The sequence below is a fragment of the Oryctolagus cuniculus genome, chromosome 4, assembly GCF_964237555.1.
Source record: "Oryctolagus cuniculus chromosome 4, mOryCun1.1, whole genome shotgun sequence".
NCBI classification, from domain to species: domain Eukaryota; kingdom Metazoa; phylum Chordata; class Mammalia; order Lagomorpha; family Leporidae; genus Oryctolagus; species Oryctolagus cuniculus.
Window position 1 is genome coordinate 94,515,310 of NC_091435.1, and position 22,444 is coordinate 94,537,753.

The 22,444-nt window shown below is 41.2% G+C and overlaps 1 protein-coding gene across 2 annotated transcripts in view; it reads left to right on the forward strand.

The window, feature by feature from the left end:
* Positions 1-22,444, forward strand: part of VPS8 (VPS8 subunit of CORVET complex) — a 274,516-nt gene that overhangs the window by 117,309 nt on the left and 134,763 nt on the right. For both annotated transcript variants that reach the window (XM_008266588.4, XM_070072435.1), the window contains exons 25-29: positions 6,090-6,132; positions 7,624-7,696; positions 7,993-8,112; positions 16,004-16,075; positions 21,421-21,540. In XM_008266588.4, coding sequence (XP_008264810.1) covers positions 6,090-6,132; positions 7,624-7,696; positions 7,993-8,112; positions 16,004-16,075; positions 21,421-21,540 — 428 coding nt within the window. The remainder of the gene's footprint in view (positions 1-6,089; positions 6,133-7,623; positions 7,697-7,992; positions 8,113-16,003; positions 16,076-21,420; positions 21,541-22,444) is intronic.

Genomic DNA, 22,444 nt, shown 5'->3' on the forward strand with positions numbered 1-22,444 from the left:
TTAATTTTTGCAAAGACATAACTTCAGTCCCCTCCATAATCACAGGCTTAATTCTCCACTAATGATAATATTCAACAAATAAAAAGTAGGAAGGCCATAGCTCCACAGGAGTGTAAACAAGGGCTAAAGTCAACAATCATATCACAAGATATCCATTTCATTCCTGTACATTTTTTTGTATTCTGTATCAACTGCTACATATCAGAGAAAACATATGATTTTTGTCTTTTTGAGCCTGGTACTGGTACAGAATTAGACAAGTAGACTGATGGAACAGACTAGAAAACCCAGAAATTAATCTACACATCTTCAACCAACTTATCTTCAACAAGAAACTTATATCAATCCCTGGAGAAAGGACACTGTTCTCACAAATGGTGCTGGGAAAACTGGATCTATGCATGCGGAATAAGACCCTCCTTACACTTTATACAAAGATCAACTCTAAATGGATCAGGATCTAAATTTACAATCTGATACCATCAAATTACTAGAGGAAAACATCAAGGAGACTGAAAGACATTGGTATAGGCAAAGATTTCTTGAAAAAGACCCTAGAAGCACAGACAGTTAAATAAAAAATAGACAAATGGAATTAAATCGAGCTAAGAAGCTTCTGCACTGCGAGGGAAACACTCTACAAAGTGAAGAGGCAACCAACAGAATGGGAGAAAATATTTGCAAACTGGCAGCTAATAAAGGATTAGTATCCAGGATCTATTAAGAATTCCATATGGTCTCTCTGATCTGTAGTAACTAATAGAATACCTAAAATACAATCTGTAGGAGCAAAACTGACACTTTAAGATTCATTGATTTTGAACAGCTTTTGCCTTAACTGTCAAAAAACAATATTTTTTTCTTTCTTTTTTCTTCATACTAATTGGTGAACTCTCTACTTAGTCTAGAGTTAATTCTATGTGTATAAAAATATCTGAAAATTTATCTCTATCAAAATAAGAATGGGAGAGGAAGAGGGAGAAGAAAGAGTAGGAGTATGGGTCAGAGGGAGGCCTATGCTTTTCTTTGCTGGAAGTTTTGAAAGTACTGCTTACTTAGTCTGTTTTGTGCAAGAACAACTGAGGCTGGATAGGTTCTAAGGAACAGAAACTTACTTCTCACCATTCTGGAGGCTGAGCGGTCCACAATCAAGTGCTGGCATCTGGTGTCTTTTCTTACTTTGTTCTCACATGGGTGGCGGCAGGGGGTGGGAGTGTGGACAGATATCACATCCCCACTTGATAGAAAAATAAAAGAGGGCAAACCCACTCCACAATGCCCTTTTTATAATGGAATTAATCCGTGTGTTAGGTGGAGCCCTTGTAACCTGGAAAACTTCCAAAAGCCCTCGCCTCCCAACTTGTGGCTTTGGGGATAAAGTTTCCAACATATGAGTTTTGGAGGACACATTGAGACTTACTTCAGTTTAATTTCTTTGCTTATTAGAATATATCTGTGGCTGGTATTGTGGCATAGTGGTTTAAGCCTCCATCTGCGATGCCAGCATCCCATATGTGTGTTGGTTCAAATTTTGGCTGCACCATTTATGATCCAGCTCCTGTTAATGCATCTGGGAAAACAACAGAACATGGCCCAAGTGCTTAGGCCCTTGTACTTATATTGGAGACCTAGAAGAAGTTCCTGGTATCTGGCTTTGACCAGGTCTAGCCCTGGCTGTTATGGCCACTTGGGGAGTAAACCAGCAGACAGAAGATCTGTCTGTCTCTCTCTCTCTCTCTCTGTGTGTGTTTCCTCCTCTCTTTCTGTAACTCTGCCTTTCAAAAAAATAACTAAATCTTCAAGAAAAAAGAAGAATACTCTTTTAAAAAATCTATTCAGATTTTCTCTTTCTTCATGAGTCAGTCTGTTTAAGTACTTTGTGAATTCTTGGGAATTTATCCATGTTGTCTACATTATCTTGTTGGAATATATTTGTTTATAGTAATCTTTATAATTCCATTTATTTCTATAAGGTCAGTAGTGATGACTCCCCTTTTATTACTGAATTTTGTAATTTGCTCTTTTGAATTTAAATATATATATACGTGTGTGTGTGTGTGTGTGTGTATGTGTATGTGTGTGTATGCAAGACAGATTGATAGCAAAGAAGAGACAGAGGAAAAGAGATCTTCTGTCCTCTGGTTCACTCACCAAATGGCTGTGATGGCCAGAGCTGGGCCAGACTAAGTCAGGAGCCAAGGACTCCATCTGGGTCTCTCTCATGGATGGCAGGGGCCCAAGCACTTGGGCTATATTCCACTGCCTTCCTGTACACATTATCAGGGAGCTTGATGGGAAGCAGAGCAGCCAGGACTTACACTGGTGATCTCATGTAGGGTGTTGACATAAGCAGTGGTTAAACCCCCTGTGCCACAATGTTAGCTTGTTTTTGTGCTTTAAAAAATTTTATTAATTTACTTTATCTCCACCATTTCAGTGGTCTGTCCCTCTGGGTTTTGTGTTGCTTTTATTTTGTTTGATCCTTTTTACTCTCCATTCTTCACATTGGACAATTTCTGTTATTCTACATTCAGATTAACTTACTCTTTCCTCTTTCATGTTAATTCTTCTGCTAAATCCATTCAGTGAATTCTTATGTTCAACAATTATATTTTTCAATCTTTAATTTTTAAGATTTATTTATTTATTTCAAAGGCAGAATTAACAGCAACAGAAAGGAAGAGATAGAGAGAGAGATCTTCCATTTGCTGGTTCACTCTCCAAATGGCTGCAATGGCAGGAGCTAAGCCAATCAGAAGCCAGGAGCCAGGCGTTTCTTCTGGGCTTCCCATGTGGGTGCAGGGGTACAGGCACTTTGGCCATCCTTCACTGCTTTCCCATACCATTAGCAGGGAGCTGGATTGGAAGTGGAGCTGCCGGGACACCAACTGTTGCCCATATGGGATGCCAGCACTATAGAAGGCAGCTTAACCCACTAGCCACAGTGCTGTCTCCATATTTTTCAATCTAAGTTCGATTTAGTTCTTCATGATTTCTCTGCTGCAACTCTTCATTTGTTGAATTTTTGTACATTAAACATGTTTTGTTGCAGTAGTTGCTTTAAAATCCTTGTCTGTTCTAACATTTTGTTCCATGTCAAGATGGAATTTGATTGATTTTATCTTAAGAAGAATGAGGCTTAGCTCCTCCATTCTTCATATGCTGAGTGATTTTGAATTCTGGATACAGTGTTCCATTGTGGAGATTTCTGGATTCTGTGGTTTTTCTCTAATAAATGTTTTTAAATAGATTTTTTAATTAATTTATTTGACAGGTAGAGTTACAGACAATGAGAGAGACAGACAGAGAGAAAGGTCTTCCTTCTGTTGGTTCACTCCCCAGTTGGCTGCAATGGCTGGAGCTGCACTGATCTGAAGCCAGGAGCTAGGTGCTTCATCCTGGTCTCCCATGCCGGTGCAGGGCCATCTTCTACCGCTATCCCAGGCCATAGCAGAGAGCTGGACTGGAAGAGGAGCAACCAGGACTAGAACTGGCACCCATATGGGATGCCGGCACCGCAGGCGGACGATTAACCCAGTGCACCACGGCACCAGCCCCTCCAATAAATGTTTCTATCTTCTGTTTTACCAGATGATTTTCTTGACTAGGCTTCATTTTTTTTTTTAAAAAGGAAAAGTTTTATTGGAGGAAACATGGCAGACCAGAGGAAAGAGTCAAAGAAGGAAAAGTGGAAGAAGGAGAGAGTAAGAGAGATCAAGAGACAGAGAGAGAAAGAGATTGAGAGAGCCACTTGTTCAGGAACAGGTCTTCTTAAAACTTTGCCGGGGGCAGGCAAGGAAGTAGGAGCAACAAATCCCATTAGGGTGGGGATGGAGCTGACACCGGTGGTTGGTGGTTGGGCCATGGGGTCCCCTGACTTTGAGCCATGGCAGAAGGGGCTAGAGCCTGGGATGGCATCTAGGGCATAGATTGCTAGGCTCGAATTTTAAACTCTGTTTCTCTTGTCAGCTTTAGTCTCTGTTCAGATCTCGTGTCTTTAGCTGATCTGCTTTGATTCTGATTCACATGGGTGATGCTTGGGTCAGACAATGATGAGGGAAGACTTGGGCATCCCACTCTGGCTCTCTGCAGGATTTTGCCAATCTTTTAACTATTTATGCTTCCTAGCTTCTCTTGGTTACTCTGCCCAGAGAGATCCCTGTTTTCCTCATGTGTGCCCCGCCTCTACTGTGCATGCCAAGCCGACTGCACTTAGTTTCAGGCAAAAAGTTGCAGGGGATGCAGTTCACCTGTGCTGCTCTGTCTCCACTGCTCCATGCCGAGAGAACTGCCCGCCAGGGCCCGTCTGCTTCTCTTCACCCTCCAGTGTCCTCAAGGAGGGAATTCTGGTCTTTCTGATTTTCTGCCTTTGACTGACTGCTTTGAGGTTTTTGGTGTGTGTGTGTGTGTGTGTGTGTTTTTCCTGCATAGTGATTTAGACATCAATCACAGATGTGGGCGATTTAAAGATCTCCTCTTAAACCATTTCCTTTGTGGAATTGTCCATTTCTCTTCCACACTGATGCTGTCCAGCTTCACTTTTCTGGTTGTCTCCCCACTTTGTATGTGCTGCCAAGTAATTCATGCAGGGAAAGGCCCTGGAGGAGAAAGGTGTGGCCCTCTCCCAGGTGACTGACTCCCTGCCAGACTTGTGTGCTTTCCTTCACTCTTCAGTAACGTGTTAGATTTTGTACTGTCCCCCGGATTTGCAGATTTGTGTAAAGGCTGGGGCAGGGAGAGTCATTTTTGTACGGTCTTAGTCCCTCATACCTATTGTGGCCCTGAGCCTCCTCTTGGTAAAACATACTTGAGAATTGCCTTTTACGTATATATCTATACATGCAAGTAGAGTTCAGTATTGATAAATCCAAATTGAATTGTTGAACTTTTACGACCGAAATTTGTCTAAAAGAAGATTTCAGGAAGAGAAAAGTTGTAGAAAATTAAGTACAATGTCAGTGCAGGTCAGTCTACATTTACTAATCACCTACTTGTGTGCCAGATACTGGGAATACAGAGCTAGCACAGGCTTCCTGCTCTTAAGAAACTCGTAGTCATGAATTATGGAGATGGGAATGTTGAACTCTCTAGGAACCATGAGCCAGGTACATTCTACCTGAGATTTCTAGAAATAGAGGTATTTTATCTAACCAATGAACATGAACTTGCTATACCAGAACGGTGATTGCTGCCATGTGTCATACTAGTTAAGTTGAATTAAATAACATTTGGAATTGAAGCAAAATATAATTATTCATATAACTTTGAGCAATTCGAGTTCATTTGCATTAGAGCATTTGAAAAGGATTAGTGGACCAGCAAATGGAAGTCTTCTCTCTTACCCTCTGTGTTGCTCTGCCATTCAATAAATAAATCTTTTTTTTTAAATGAAAACATATTTAGTGAAAATCTTTTTAATAGACAAATCTAAAGCTGGCAAAAAAAAAATGCATTCCTGGTAAAAGTAGCCAGTAGACTGGCGTGCATTATATCCATTGTTCATGTACCAAAAATACATTTCATTATTACCAACTACAGATTTCTGTGATCTGCACACTATAAGCATTTCTGATCATTTCATCCTTATTAATCCTTCTATCCCATTCTATGTTTCCCTTGTCTTAAAACTTGGTCTGATTATCTTTTTGAAAGGACTCTAATAGTTTGGGAAGAGTGGCCTTCTGGGCCCTAGAGCATCAGGGATGGTGAAAGTCTATGTTGCAGATGAGAAGACTTATGGTTATGCCTCAGTCTTGATTAATGGGCTGTGATCTACAATTTGTTGGGGCATTGTTCACCTTTCCCTGGCCCTGGTTTAGAAGGGAAGCCAACAATGCATAGGTCTCTGCCCACGGACCTGTTCCTTCTATGTGCATCCTTGAATAACTCAGACTGATTTTGTGTCTGTGAAAAGAATTTAATGGAATTTCAAAAGACAATGAAGTGTTATTACATCAGTCTTAAGTTATTTGGGAATATATTTACCTTACCTTAAGTAGAAACTTTTAATTTTTGTTTCCATATAAAGATTATATTTCTGAAAGATCTTGAGGATAGAGTTTTTGACCATACTTTTCTTTCTACCTTAGATGAGCAAGTTATTATGGGCAACAAGCTTCTCGTATATATTAGGTAAGATATTTTTACTTATTTATTTGTATGTATGTTCCCTCTGTATTTTTCCCCTATGTTTTTAGAGGTACTATTCTATTGTTTCTGCAGAATGCTTTTCATGTTTCAGAGTTCTTTTATGTAAAGTAATGGTTTTCAACCATGTATAATTTTATCTCTGGCCCCTCAAACATATTAGGCATTGTCTACAGCTTTGTTCAGTTTTGACACCTGGAGAGCACTATGGGACAGACACCACTGATATCAAGTACTCAGAGGCCAGGGATGCTGCCTTAGCATGCTGTTGTGCACAGAGTTTCCCCCACAATGAAGAATATGTGGCATAGCAGGATGCCAGCATCCCATAACAGAGTGTTGGTCCAAGTCCTGGCTGCTGTGTTTCAATCTGGTTCCCTAGTAATGTGCTGGAAAAACAGCAGATGATGGCCAGAATACTTGGGCTCTTGCCATGTAGGAAACCCAGATGTAATTTTGGGTGCCTGGCTTTGGCCTGGACCAACCCCTGCTGTGTGGCCATTTGAGGAATGAGCCAGCAGATGGCTCATTCTCTCACTCTGATGCCGTGCCTTTCAAGTAAATGAATAATTGTAAAAAAGAAGTATCTGGCCCCAAATATCAATAGGGCTGAGGTTGGGAAACACTGATGTGTAGAGTATTTTACTACCAACAACCCTGGAATATATGTTGTTTATGTCACGAAAAAGTTGATGACAGAGGAAAAAGGTAGAATGTTTATGTCCTGGCTCCTGGAGCAGAGTTCATGCCTGATGGACTGTGATGGCTCAGAATTGAGTGCTCATAGAACTTTCAGATAGATAGCTGGTTAGCAGGAGGACAGGAAGATGGCAGAACCTTCCAGAATGTCATAGCTCCTATCTAATGTGAGTTAACTCTGAGGCCTGTTTTGCATTTATGTCATTGAGTCTTCAGTGTAGAACATATGCAGCATTCACCTAGTGCTTCATCATCTGTCCTTTGAACTCTTGAGAATATGCTGGTGTCTCGTCTCTGCCTAACATTGAGAACTGATGACTTGTTCAAAGACGTTTAAAATTTGCCCCCACCCCAAATGATAGGAAAAAGGAAGATGCACTCAGAAAGCATTTGTAATCATTCAGCCCACAAGGCAAATTAGTCACAGAGAATGTCTGGTTTTCATGTAAAACTGTAGTGTGGGTTTCTCTTCAGATTCTAACTCTCCCTGAAGGCTTGTCCTGTTGCACACATTGTCCAGACTTTTATTGGCCCTGTTCATTCTCTGTCTTTAATCACCATTCTTAGAGGCACTGATTTAAAAGTCTCTGGGAACATCAGGCTTTCAGCAGGTAAGTCATAGTTTAATGGTGCCATTAGGCTGTTTCTATATGTTGGGTTATGAGGCCTTAGCTAATCTGTTCCTCATCACTAGTATCTCAGAGTTGAAAAGCAGTTTGTTTCTTGAAAGTTACGCCTTTACAAATCACCAGATCTGTTCTCATTCTTTTCTTCTAGCTGTTGTCTAGCAGGTCGTGCCTATCCGTTGGGTGACATCCCTGAAGATCTTGTTCCCTTGGTTAAAAACCAGGTTGGTCTGTTTTCAAGGTGGTTTTATTCTCTACACCTTGTGTTAAAATGCGCTGAAGACAAATTGCAGGTGAAAATTCACCTGGGACAGGAACTTTTGCCCATCATAGGAGAGAGCCTACACACTATCAGTAAAGTCTGTAATACGAGCTGAGAGAGGATTTAAAGGTAAACATGTAACATAAGGGCAATTTAAACTGAATTCAACCTGTCTTCGGTTTATCCAAGTGAGAAACATTGCCTCGGAAAGATAACTTTGCAAGGTGAGAAAATAATCAGCCTTTTTTTAACTTGCAGGTTTTTGAATTTCTAATTCGCCTGCATTCGGCAGAAGCTTCCCCTGAGGAAGAAATCTATCCGTATGTCCGGACTCTGCTACATTTTGACACAAGAGAATTTCTAAATGTATTGGCGTTGGTAAGAGATAGGATGGTTTTTAAGATATTTCCAAATAAGCCAGGGTAATATTTTTTTAATAGAAAGAAAGAAAAATGACAATCCTTATGCAGGTACAAATTTTGTGCCACATCAGTAAACCAAGGTTTCAGATGTTTAATTTTTTGCCACCTGTATTTTCTCTTTAATCTCCGCCCCCCATTCTCAAGCATACTCATCACAAAGTTAAAGAGAGCAGGACTAGGTATGGTGCAGCTCTGGCTTCATAAACTGTATTACCTGACATGCTAATCACAGCTGAGGGCTCTGAGGGACGTGCCGGTGCCGGTGCCGGTGCCGGTAAGTGGGAACAACTGTGGTTGAAATGGAGCACGGAAGCTTCCTGCTGAAACATTCCCTGTTATGTGTTTAATTAGAGAGGAATTTGGATGAGCCAGGTTCTCTGTGAAAATGCCTCTAGGGGAACAATGCTCTAAAACATGATTTATCTTCCCAATTAAATAGTACTAGAGTTGTTTTATAAAAAGCTTCTGATAACATGGAAAATGCTTATGTTTCAGTGTTTAGTGAAAGTAGCAGGCTCACAAATATGTAAAATACACACATATGTGCAATATTTAGAGAAAAAACAGGAAAGAAATACATTTAAATATTAATATTGACTGTGTGAGATGGAGCAAATTTCCCCAATAAGCTTATACTACTTTTGTAAGTTGAATAATATAAACTATTAAATTGTGTTTAAAAGCTAAATATCCATGAGAAGGTTATTGTATCATACTTTAGTTTAATTTGAAAGCCTGATTTCATTAGTAGTGCCCTCAACTGCATATGAATGAGAAAGGAGATACTTAGAACTGGAAGTTAGATTTAGTTGGTTTAGGAGACCTTAGATGTTTAAAGGAGAACATAAACATTTTGGTAATGGGCTTGTAGGAAAAAAGAAACAAAGTGATGGGGCTGAGCGTTTGGGAAGAATGGTAGAGAAAACAAAAAGTTTTATTTAATTTTCATTGTTTTAAAGGACTGTGGTAGCCCTGAAACACATTTGGAATGATGCTGACGTCTAAATTATAATATTGGATTAGAGTAAGGCTATAAAACAATATCTTATTTTCTTGACAAATGTTCCAGTGCCCTGGAACATCCCCCATACTGTGCTCACTGGAGGATGCAACCTTGGCTGACAGGATGTAAACCTGCCCTGTGGATAAAGAGGAGCCACACTTGTAGATGAGTGATTATAGCATAGTATAATGCAGCCTTGGGGGAAGTACAGGATGCTGTAGGGACACTGATTAGGGTAGCTCAGAGAGGGTTAAAGAATCTTTCTTGGTTGAAATGGTGTCTGTGCTAAGTCTCAAAAGATAAGTACAAGTTGGATGAAGAGTAGAGGTATTCTAGGCAGAAGAAAATAATATTTGGAAAGATCTTAGAAATTAAATAGAACAATGTACAATCATGTAACTGAAAAAAAAATCAGTTGGGCTGTATCTTTTTTTTTTTCCATGATTTATTTGAGAGATAGAGTTGTAGAGAGACAGAGACAGAGAAGGAATACCATCTCCTGGTTCACTCCCCAGATGGCCACAAGGGCCAGAGCTGAAGTGATCTGAAGCCAGGAGCCAGGAGCTTCTTCCAGGTCTCCCACGTGGGTGCAGGGGCCCAAGTACTTGGACCATTTTCTACTGCTTTCCCAGGCCATAGCACAGAGCTGTATTGGAAGAGGAGAGCCGGGACACGAACTGGTGCCCATATGGGATTTTGGTGCCACAGTCGGAGGGTTAGCCTGCTATGACTCAATGCCATCTCCTATTGACTCTATCTTTAAGTATAAGGAAAAATACAGAAACAAATCCATAGAGATAGTCTCTGAATCTTGCAATCTGTAGTAAGAAATTTATGAAGCCTTTGAGGAAGAGGAATATCATGATTTATACTCTGATTCATATTTCTTAGTCAGTTTGGGCTGCTATAGCAAAATACCATAGTCTGAGACTATGCACAGACATTTATTTCTCTATTATTTGTTTAGCTCTGGAGGTTGCAAGTCCAACATCCAGCCCTGGCAGGCCCTGTGTCTGCTGAGGAGCCCTTTCCTCAGGAAATTTCTCCTATGTGTCCTCACGTGGCTGGAAAGCAAGGGGTATTTCTTTTATAAAGCCTCTAATCCCATTCATGAAAGTTCCACCTTTGTGGTCTAATCACCTCCTAAAAGCCCCAACTTCTAATGCCATCAAGTTCCTGGTTAGATTTAAATTTTCTTCTTGGGGCTGGCACCATAGTGCAGTAGGTTAATCCTCCACCTGCGGCACCGGCATCCCATATGGGCACCGGGTTCTAGTCCTGGTTGCTCCTCTTCCAGTCCAACTCTTTGCTGTGGCCTGGCAGGGCAGTGGAGGATGGCCCAAGTGCATGGGCCCCTGCACCCATGTGGGAGACCAGGAAGATGCACTCGGCTCCTGGCTTTGGATCAGCATAGCTCCGGCTGTTGCAGCCATTTAGGGGGTGAACCAACAGAAGGAAGACCTTTCTCTCTGTCTTTCTCTCTCACTGACTGTAACTCTACCTGTCAAATAAATTAAAAAAAAATAAATTTTCTTCCTTTAAAGGTTTATTTTATTTATTTGTAAGGCAGAGTTACACAGAGAGAAATCTTCTATCCCCTGGTTCACTCCCCAAATGGCCACAGCTGCCAGAGCTGGGCCAGTCCAAAGCCAGGAGTCAGGAGCTTCTTCCGGGTCCCCTACGTGGATGCAGGGGCCCATCTTCCACTGCTTTCCCAGGTGTATCAGCAGGGAGCTGGATCAGAGGTGGAGCAGCCAGGACTTGAACCAGAAGGCATATCTTACCCAGACCTCTTGTTCACACGTACCAGGTCCATCTTTTGATCTTTCTAAGGGCAGTACTCTGCTGCACACGTCTCAGACCTTATCTCAGGATGGGTCCCTCTTTTCTTGTGGAGGTGAATTCTGTTTAAAGTTACAAGTGTTCTACTACCTCTAGAACCTTGTCCCATCCATCTTTCTTCTTCACGGTCCTAGTTTGACTTCTTTCTGGTGTGTGCTTTGTAGCCAATACTTGCTAATTTGGGATTTTTTTTCCTCACATGTATATAATTTGAAGTTTGTAGTGTTTATTATCCTTTAGTTTTCCATTACCATGTGTTGCAGATGATTCCTTTTGCTCTTTATTATACAGAGATCTTAAGGGAGATGTGTAAGGAGATTAAGACAGAGTCTGCAAACTATAACTACAAACCTGATCCAGGCTTGGCCCCTGGCCTGTGCAAGCAAAGAATGTTTTTTATGTTATTAAGAAACGTAAAAAAGAACAAGAATAATATGTGATAAAAATTGTATGTAGCCCACAAAGCCTGAAATATTTACTATCTGGCCTGTTCAGAGAATATTTGTTGACCCATGGAATAAGATTTAGCTTTCTGTCATTGTCAACAGAAACTCCATCAAAGTTTTTTTTTTTTTTTTAATGTTTATTCAGTGTCTTTTATATGAAAAGCAGAGCAACAGAGAGAGAGAGCAAGATAGATATTGCATCTACTGGTTCATTCCCCAAGTGAGATTCTATCTAGTGGTTCATTCCTCACGTGCCTGCAACAGCTCAGAGCTCCATCCTGGTCTTCCCACATGAGGGATAGGGACTCAAGTACTTGAGCCATCATCTGCTGCCTCCCAGGAGTATTAATAGTAGCTGGGTCAGAAGTGGAGGTGGGGGGCGAGCATCATAGAAGAGCATATTGAGCCACCACTTGCAAGGCTGCCTTCTCAAATAGGAGTGCCCGGTTCAAGTCTTGGCTATTTTACTTTTTTTCTTTTTAAACTTATTTATGTATTTGAAAGAGTACAGAGAGAGGGAAAGACACAGAGAGAGATCTTCCATCCACTGGCTTACTCCCCAAATGGCTGAAACAGCCATGGCTGAGTCAAGCCGAAGCCAGGAGCCTCTTCCAGGTCTTCCACATGGATGTAGGAACCAGAGCACTTGGGCCAGCCTTCACTGCCTTCCTGGGCACATTAGCAGGGAGCTGGATCAGAAGTGGAGCATCCGGGACTTGAACTGGTGTCCATATAGGATGCTGGCCTAGCAGGCAGCACCATTTTACTTCTGATCTAGCCTCCTTCTAATGTGCCTGCCTGGGAAGGCAATGGAAATGGCCACTCCCATGTGTGAGACTTGAATGGAATTCCTGGCACCTACCTTTAGCCTGACCTGGCCCTGGCTATTGCAGCCATTTAGGGAGTGAATCAATGAATGAAAGATCTCTCTCCTTCCCCCTGTCACTCTTCTTCTGTCACTCCTCCTTTCAAATGAATAATCTTAAAAAAAAAAATAGTAGAGGTGGGGTTCTGTTCCAGACCCCCGATACAGGATGTGGGCATCCCAAGTGGAGACTTAACCATTTGCACCACAGTGCCTGCCCCAAACCTCCACCCCCATAACACTTTTTAAGGGATTACATGTGGGGAGCAACTCGGACTAGATTAAGTTACTGGAATTAAGACTTATTCTATGCATCTGCTCTCCCACAATATGGCGCTGGGAGAGGAGTAAACAACTTTTACACAGCTGCCTCCAGTTCGACCAATAACCTGCAGGAGCTGATCCTGCTCCTGATTGGAGGACAGCAGCGTACTCGGCGTGTGGGTAGCAGAGTTGGGATTGGTGGAAGAGGACTATAAAGGAGGAGAGAGACAACATGCACTGGGAACATCTAAGGGGAACATCCGGATAACATCTGAGCAGCCCCCGAGAGAGCCGGCCGGCAGTGTGCCGCTCCCCTGCGGAAGTGGGGAAAGTGGCAGGGGGAGCTGCCCTTCCAAGGAGGTGGAAGGATCGGCAGCCAACCCGGGAAGGACCAGCAGCAAACCCGGGGAGGGCCGAGCAGACAAAAGAACAGCGCAGGGTTTAGTGTCGTTCCTCTGCGAAGAGGGGGAGCGACAATTACAGATAAATTTTTTTAAGATATTATTTATTTATTTGAAAGGTAGAGTTACAGACAGAGAGAGGGAGAGACACAGAGAAAGGTCTTCTATCTGCTGGTTCAATCCCCAGAAGGCTGCCATGGCTGGAGTTGAGCCATCCAAAGCCAGGAACCATGATGCAGAGGCCCAAGCACTTGGGCCATCTTCCACAGCTTTCCCTGTCCTTAGCAGAGAGGTGGATCGGAAGAGGAGCAGCTAGGATACAAACTGATGCCCTAGTGGGATTCCGGCGCTGCAGGCAGAGGCTTAGCTCACTATGCCACAGTGCCAGCCCTAATTACAGATGATTTTGAACCTGGGTTTTCAGTCTGCCTTTGTACTTCACACACTGTATTCCCCATTAGGATGTGTTTGTATATTTACTTCTAACAGGTATTGCAGAATTGGAAATATCTTTGTGGCTTGATAATGTTCTAGCAGTGGTATGCCATTTTGGTGACAGTTGTTAAACAATCACCAAAATATGTCATTGCATGTATCATAATATTCACTCTGTAGTATGTCACCATTTAATTATGTTTATAGGAGCAAGCTTCCAATATCTTTTTCAAAATAGTGACTAAATGCTGCCAACAGGAAAATAGTCAAGGAAATTCCTTTTTGCTTGAAGTCACTGCTGTGTTTTATTTTTAAATGCATATGTTAATTGTACATGGTTTCGTATTTTAGTTGAAGCACTAGTCTTGGCAGAAAGTACCTTCTGTTGGTACCTGCAGCATGAGGTTGCACTTGAGGGGCCTGGGATTGGAGTGCTGTGGTAGGATGGAAGGGGGAGAGTTTTTGGTTCTCATAAATCAGAACAGGGAACTGAGACACTTTCCATTCTGTCTCTGTCTGCAGTAAGTGTCAAAGGTAACCCACGTGAACATCAGAATATCTCCTGTTTGAGCATTCCAATTAAGAGTTCCTCCAGTCTCCTTGGTGACTCATTTCAGCACTTCTCAATTAATTACCAGCAAGGCAGACCAGCTAAAACAAAAGTTTAAAGTATTTTGTTTTTCTCTGTATAATGTATGTAATTAGGCAATTCAGCAGTCATTTATTAAGTTCCTACTATGTGCCAGATAGGAAAGGAGGGGGATAACATGCTATTAAGAGAACATATATGAAGGTACTTTGAAGAAATAGGGAAAATTCAGTGCCCACTTAAAGAACAGGAAGTCGGGGGTCAATGTTGTGGTGCAGTGTTAGGCTACCACTTGCAAGGCTGGCTTCCCATATCAGAGGGCCAATTCAAGTCCTGCCTGCTCTGCTTCTGATCTATCTTCCTGCTAATGGGCCTGGGAAGGCAGGATGTTGGCCCAAGTGTTTGGGTCCCTGATGCTCGTGTTGGTGATCTAGATGAAGTTCCTGACTCCTGGCTTTGGCCTGGCTTCTCCCTGGCTGCAGCAGCCATTTGGGGAGTGAACTGGTAGATAGAAGGTCTTTTTGTCTCTGTCTTTCCCTCTCTCTCTGACACTCTGCCTTTCAAATAAATAAATGAATAAACCTTAAAAAAGAAAAAACAGCAATTTTTTTTGTTTGTTTTACCTATTGGGACAATATGTAGTTCATTTTCTTGGTTCAGGATAATAGGAAATTATTGCCATGTGGATTTAAGCATTTCTTCAGAACCAAATATACTACAGTGAAAACCATACAAAAGATCTTCAAGTCTTTTATCTTTCCAATTGTTCAATAAATATTTCCATTTCATTTTTCTTTTTAAAGATTTATTTATTTGAAAGTAGAGTTGCACAGAGAGAAGATGAGACAGTGAGAGAGAGATCTTCCATCCACTGCCTTACTCCCCAAATGGCTGCAAGGGTCAGAGCTGGGCCAGGCCAAAGCCAGGAGTCAGGAGCTTCCTCCAGATCTCTCACGGGGTACAGGAGCCCAAGCAGTTGGGCCACCTCCCACTGCTTTCTCAGGCACATTATCAGGGAGCTAGCTTGGAAGTGGAGCAGCTGGAACATGAACCAGCGCCCATATGGGACGCAGGCATCACAGGCAGTGACTTAACCTGCTCTGCCACATCGCCAGATCCCTCCATTTCAATTTCTTAATAGTGGATACAGCTGCAGTTTCTTCTTACGTGCATCCTCTATGTGTTAGGTGTTTATGTGGCTTGCTTTTATATACTGCCAACATTCTACATGGTTTTGTATCTTAGTTGAATAGCACTTGCATTAGCAGACAGCACCTTCTGTTTGTACCTGCAGAGTGACATCTCATTTAAGCAGGCTAGGGTGGGCGTGGGAGTGAGTGTGGGGTACTGTTGGTTATTCTCATATGTGAGAAGGTAGAATCTGGTACTGTCATTTACTTTTTAATATGTTATATTTAAACCGTGTTTGGCTCCGCTTGAGCAGAGATATAAAACAAAAAGTTCTGTACTTGGCAGTATTTTGAGAAAAGTATACCTACCTATTCCTTGTAAGTAGAATGAAGAATATTAATACTTAAGCGGTTTTACTGTCATAATTTTTTAAAGGCCTACCTTTGAACATTTTTCTTAATTGTTACTGGAACCATGAAAATTATTACTTCCAAGTAACAAACTGATGGCTGAGCACATAATCTGGCATCTTCTAGTCTTCCCTCTTCTCTCACATTGCCTCTTGCCATTAGTGTTCTTTCCCTTCTTCTTTTTTGCTCCAACCAGTAGACTTTGCTTTCTTTTCTCAAATTGCTTTTTTGGTTGTGTGATAACCACTATATTTTTATACTTCTTATGTTAAAGTCTCCAAATGCTGTGCAATACTAAGTGCATTAGCTTTCTTCTTACTAAAAATAACTTAGTATTAAAAAACTAATGAGGAATTTACTTATTTGGGAATTTCCTTAGATATTATTCTCAAGAATTTAATGATTTGCTTCCTTTACAATTTGCAAATAATAACTTAAAAGATTTTGTTTCTCTTTTTTAGACCTTTGAAGATTTTAAAAATGACAAACAAGCTGTGGAATATCAACAGCGAATTGTGGATATTTTGTTGAAAGTAAGTATTCAAAAAATATATATCATTATATTGATATTTATATTAATATAATTGACTTGTTTTATAGCAGATCTTAAAATCTTTTTAGTGAAAGTTATGTTGCACTTGCACCTTTAATTTCTATTATTATGTTTTTGTCTTCAAGAACTGAATGTAATGATTCATTAAAAAAACAAATTATGTATCTTAGCTTTAGACTGGATACCAGAATATAGGTTACTATCTTGATTTTGTGAAAATTACTTTGTTAGTATGATTATGTGTTATAACAGAGATTAACTTTACAGTGCTTTCAGAAAATAATTAATGTAAAGAATCTTCTCTCATACCAACATCACTCCATTGCCAAGATAGTGCCATATTTTACCATGACACTGAGCTAAGTGACACACAGAGAAGATCCTCCTAACCTAAATTTCAAGAGGCTCAGTAAAAAGCTATTTTGAGATTCAGGCTGCTGGCAGTGAATGTATGTAGAGAGAGGTTCTTTTTCTTCCCATCTGCATGACTTCAAGCAAGCCAATTTCTTCTTGTAGTTGAAAACTTCTAGGGTTCGTACTGTGTCTGGCTGTTAAGTGGAGATTTCTTCCTTTTAATAACTTTCAGGCTATTTTGGACAAGAGACCAGAATTAAAATGTCCTCTAGTGTGCCCAATATCAGTCTATTACACTTGTAATTATTTTTATAATTTTCACAGTCTTTATTTACATTTGCTCATTTTAACTATTTTTTAACCTTGCAAGCCAAGCAGTGCTGAATATGAGAATAGGTTTACAAAATTCTCAGATGATTCTAGTTTGACCCAGATAGTTAGTTAGAGTGGAGAACTTTGGCCTAGATTTCCAAAACAGCTTCCTAAGAGATCACCCCTATTCCTGATTTTACCCTCCTTTCATTTGTAATCTGGTCTCTCCTCTAATTTCTTCTATGGCTCTGTATTGGATCCTTTGGAATTCAGTTGTCCTATCAGTGAGAGAAAACTCAAAAGTACGGTAGTTTGATTGTGGTGGCGGTGTGTTTCCTCCTAGAAGTCTGGAGATAGGCAACCTGATCTAGTAGAGTGCCTTAACAAACTTCTCAGTGGTGTAGCTTCCCTGTGTCTTACTGCTGTAGTGTGTAATTCCTGTCCTTTGGTCTAAGGACTACTCAGGCTCCAGGTCCACCTCTGCATTCTAGCCAGCCTGCATATAGAAAGAAATAAAGAAACAAATATTCCCTCTGTTTAAAGTTGTGTCCTACAGTTCTTTTTATGTCATCCTCCCCAGATTAGCTGCTTAAAGAGACTGAGAGGTGTAGTGTGTGTTCTGTGTAATCATGTGTGTAGCGAAAAATGAGGAGATCTGTTTCTAAGTTAAGAGGGAGGATAGATGTTGGGGCATAAGCCATCTTTTCTGCCACACCCATCTAAACTATTTAACATGATGTCTAGCATCCTTCTATATTTTCTGGTCCCTGGCTGCTTCTCTATAATTACTGCCCTTTCCAGCCACCTCCTCACCCAACACATACCTTGTATTATGTGCTTCTTGACCATACTAAATTGTTGGAATTCATTCAAGTTTCTGTGTCATCTTCATGGTTTAGGTTCTTTGCATGGGTTTCCCTTCAGCTGTCACGTTCTTGCCCTCCTGCCCATTTGTTTTTGGCTGGCAAATTCCTAACAATCTATTCAATGTTTAACTCAAATATCATCTATAAGAAGCTGTTTCTGAACCCTCCCCTACACTCCAAAGTTAATTAATAGGCTCTTCTCTTTGTTCACAAAACATTGCTATACTTAGCACATAGGTTCGTAATAATTTACACACATTTTCCTATCTGAACTTGAGTTTCCTGAAGGTGGAAACTGTGGGGATTATTATTATTATCATCAATTTTTAGAATCATTGTTTTTGTATACCCAGAACATGTCCATCAGTTCTTGGAACCTAGTCAATGTTCAGGAAATAAGTTGATTAAATTGAAACTTGAATTTAAAGCTTTAGTAGGTTATAAGAGTGACTCAGGTGAAGAAAATGATGCTTTGTGAAGTACTTGCTTGTTAGTAGTTACAAGTTGCTACTCCTGTATATTGTCTTGATGATACTTACCTTGGGTCAACAAAGAGGGAACTTTTTGAGATTATTTTTCTCATTCTGGTGGTTGAATTGTACTAATTTGTTTAAGTATACTTCGGAGGGAGGTGGTAAGGATGGAAGGATAGGCAATGATGGGGGAACAGGCAAATGGGGATTATTATGTGCACTGAGTGGTTGCAGAACTAGAGAAAAACTGACTTTTTACAAAATTGCCCTGAAAATTTTGTAAACATGTTCTCTGACGTAATTCCAAGAGAGGACATGGACAGTTTGTTGGAGGATAACCAATTAGCCACTCACTGAGGTAGCAGTGGAATTGACTGTGAATTAGAACTGCTTTTTCAAAAGGTATATTTAAGGTCAGACAATTTAGGGTTTTACACTTAGCAAAAGGAAGGGTTAAAATGGAAAGGAGCACTCCGTGGGCCCCAGGGTTGGGTCCTAGAAAAGGAACTCAGACCCTGAAAGGGAGTGATGACTGACTGAGTATTTAAAGCTATGGAGAGCTCTTGGAATATCATGAATTGAAATTTACATGTACATATGGATAGCTAGAAAGAGGATGGAAGGGAGGGAGATAGAAAGAAGCATTTATTAAAACTGAAATATTCCTGTGCTCTTTTAATGATTATGCTCTTGAGCAAGTAGTGATTGCTGGAGCAGTGCAGGACGGGTAAAAGCAAAGGGTATTCTAGCAGAGTTAAGAAGGGTAGATCAGAATCCAGGCCTTAAGGGAACGTGTCTAATAGTAGAAACCTTACACTTTATTTTTCATCGGAGGATGGAAGGAAAGACATGGGTCTTTTTATTAGATTTTTAAGGTGTTACCACCTGATTTGCTCAAGTGTTTCCCTCCATGAATTCAGCAAGCCCCAAACAATACATACCCTTCCTTTCCAAACTTGTGCATTCGCTCTTTATTAATCGTGTCATCATTCCAACTGCCAGTCAGGCTCAAATTTATCTTTTTTTTTTTAAGATTTATTAATTTATTTGAAAGAGTTACACAGAGAGATGGCGAGGCAGAGAGAGAGAGAGAGAGAGACGCCTTCCATCTGCTGGTTCACTCCCCAACCTGCTGCAATGGCCGGAACTGCGCTGATCCGAAGCCAGGAGTCAGGAGCCTCTTCTGGGTCTCCCATGTGGGTGCAGGGGCCCAAGGACTTAGGCCATCCTCCACTGCTTTCCCAGGCCATAGCAGAGAGCCAAATCAAAAGTGGAGCAGCCAGGACTCAAACCGGCACCCATATGGGATGCTGGCACTGCAGGCAGTGGCCTTACCCACTACGCCACAGTGCTGGCCCGCAAATTTATCTTTTTAAAAAAAATTTTTTTTAAGATTTATTTATTTGAAAATCAGAGAGAGAGAATCTTCCATCCTCTGGTTCACTCCCTAGATAGCCACAACAGCCAGGGCTAGGCCAGGCCTAAGCCAGGAGCCAGGAGTTTCTTCTGGGTCTCCCATGTAGGTGGCAGAGGCCCAAGCACTCGGGGCATCTTCTGCTGCAGGGAGCTGGATTGGAAGTGGAGCTGCCAGACTCGAACCTGGTGCCCATATGGGATGCCTTTGTTGCAGGTGGGAGCTTTACCCACTGCGCCACAACGCTGGGCTCACCATTTTTTATTGCTCCGTTGACCGTATGTCTTCACACATTAGGAATGCTTGTCTGTGTTCTTTGGTATCTTGCACCTGTTTCTCCTTTCCTTTTCATTGTTATTGCCCCAGTTCAGAACCTCTTTGTTTCTCTCCCTTGGACCCCTGCAGTCATTTGCATTTTAGACTCCTTGCCTTTTTTTTTTTTTTTTTTTTTTGACAGGCAGAGTGGACAGTGAGAGAGAGAGAGAGAGAGAGAGAGAGAGAGAAAGGTCTTCCTTTTCTGTTGGTTCACCCCCCAATGGCGCGCACAACACTGATCCGAAGCCAGGAGCCAGGTGCTTCTCCTGGTTTCCCATGCGGGTACAGGGCCCAAGCATTTGGACCATCCTCCACTGCACTCCTGGGCCACAGCAGAGCTGGACTGTGCAACTGGGACAGAATCTGGCGCCCCGACCGGGACTGGAACCCGGTGTGCCGGCGCTGCAGGCAGAGGATTAGCCTAGTGAGCTGTGGTGCCGGCCACTCCTTGCCTTCTGTATCTTCCTTAGATTATTTTTTTCCTTATGTGTCTGACATGGTCATTTTCCTAAGCACAGTACTGATGATGGCCAGCTCTCCTGTTGAGCACCTGTAGTAGCTCTTTGGTTTTCTAGAAAATAAAATCCAGATTCCTTAGGGCCTAGGATGACAGTTGAGGCCTGATCTTGTATTTCAGCCTAATTTTCCCTTCCTCCTTGTGTGTGTTGCTGCATTGTGGTGAACCCTACAGCAGTCCCTGGGACAAACTCTAGCCTTTTGTTTCCATGTTTTTGCTTACATTGTTCTCTCTGCCTGGTTTACCTTCTCTGCTTTGATTTCCCCCCGGTAAAGGTTGGGCTTGGGCCTTAAAGCTTAGCTTAAAAGCTGGTTTTCTCATTTCTTTTCAAGTTCCTTCCCTAACCAATTGAATGAAATTTTCTCTGCTGTGCTTCTGTAATCATTTTGCCTCTATAATAGCACTGATCCTCTCATGCTTTTTATTTAAGATTTATTTACCTGCCTCACCTTCCTTTCTTCTTCATAATTCCCTTACCAGCATTTACCAAAGCCTCTTGCACACACTGGGTATCTAGGAGATCAAAGCTGAGTTAAAGCAGATGAATGACTGGGATTTGACAGCTGTGTGTAATTGTAAAACGCCTGTTATACAAAACCATCTTTTCAAGGAACTGCTTGTAGACAAGGCAGAAACCATTCAATTCATCAGGCAGACTTCTTTTCTGGGATACCGTCACTCTCAGGTTATCCTTTCAACCACAAAGCAGCTGTCTTCTTCCATTGTTGATGTACAGATGTTTAGAAGGACTATTTAAATTCACTTTTGCTGGGATCCTCTAAGAAGTCCAGAGGGAAACATGATCAGTGATCCTTTGAAATCTTGCATCCACCACTCCAACAATTCATCTTTCACCCAAGTTGTGCTAGAAATTTGCCAAAAGTCACTAAAATGTTCTCCTTCAGAGTGTGCAGGTTGTTATACTTCTTCTCTAAATGATATTGAACTCACTTTTTGCATAGTCAATGAAAGAATCTTCATGAGTCTGCAGTAGTGAGGTCCCCCTTCTAATTGTATATATTTTTGCATGAAACTAGATGGCATATTTATAAAATAGTCTCTTTTGCTCTTCAGGTTATGGTGGAGAATTCTGATTTTACTCCCTCTCAAGTAGGATGTCTCTTCACATTTCTGGCTCGTCAGCTTGCAAAGCCTGACAATACTTTGTTTGTAAACAGAACACTTTTTGATCAGGTGAGTGTCTTTAACAATGAGAACTTGAAGTGTTTGTTCTCTGTTTACTGTACATTTCACTGGGTTACACTGTTATACTGGGTTTCATTGTTTCTTGATAGGATAGACCTTTTGATTAGTGTCTTATTAGAGAGAAACCTATTCATGTTTTATATATAAATTTGTGTGTGTGTTGTGTGTTAATAATGAGTCCTGGTGAGTATGACTTTGCCTAATAACTGAATGGAGTGTGATTTGTGGAGATTGGCTCACAGAGATTCTGTTCTCTCAGTTATTCTGCTTCTCTAAATTTCATAGGATTCTTTGCTTGAGAATTTTCCACTTATGCATCACCCTATCTCACTAGTAGTAAGACCTTGCCAACAGTCATCTGGAGGAGAGATTACTTTTGGGAAATTTTAACTTACTTCCCAGTGGCTTTGACTCTGGATCTGTTTACTGATCCCAGTTAAATATGTCCTACTCATCCGTAGCTGGCAAAAGAAAAAAGTTAAATATGTCCTACTCATCCGTAGCTGGCAAAAAAAAAAAAAAAAAAAAAAAGTTAAATATGTCCTACACATCCATAGGTGGCAAAAAGTAGCTAATAAAATGACTGGCATTTACAGAGCACTTCATGGCACCAGGCACTGTTCCACAGCATCTAGGTGTTACCTCAGCCCTCCTGCCAGCTGTGAAATAGTGCAGTTATCCCCATTTTACAGACGAGGAAACTAAAGCCTGGGGAGGGTCGTAACTCATGTAAGGTCAGACTTTGTGTTTTTGTTAATAGTGAATGTCATTACTAAGTGTCAGTAAGATTAGGATTCAAATTCAAGGGGCTGGACTTCAAAGTGCATCCTTTGCTTGGTCCATGGTATCAGGGAACTGAAACCCTGAAAGTTAAGGTGTGATGCTGCCTTCT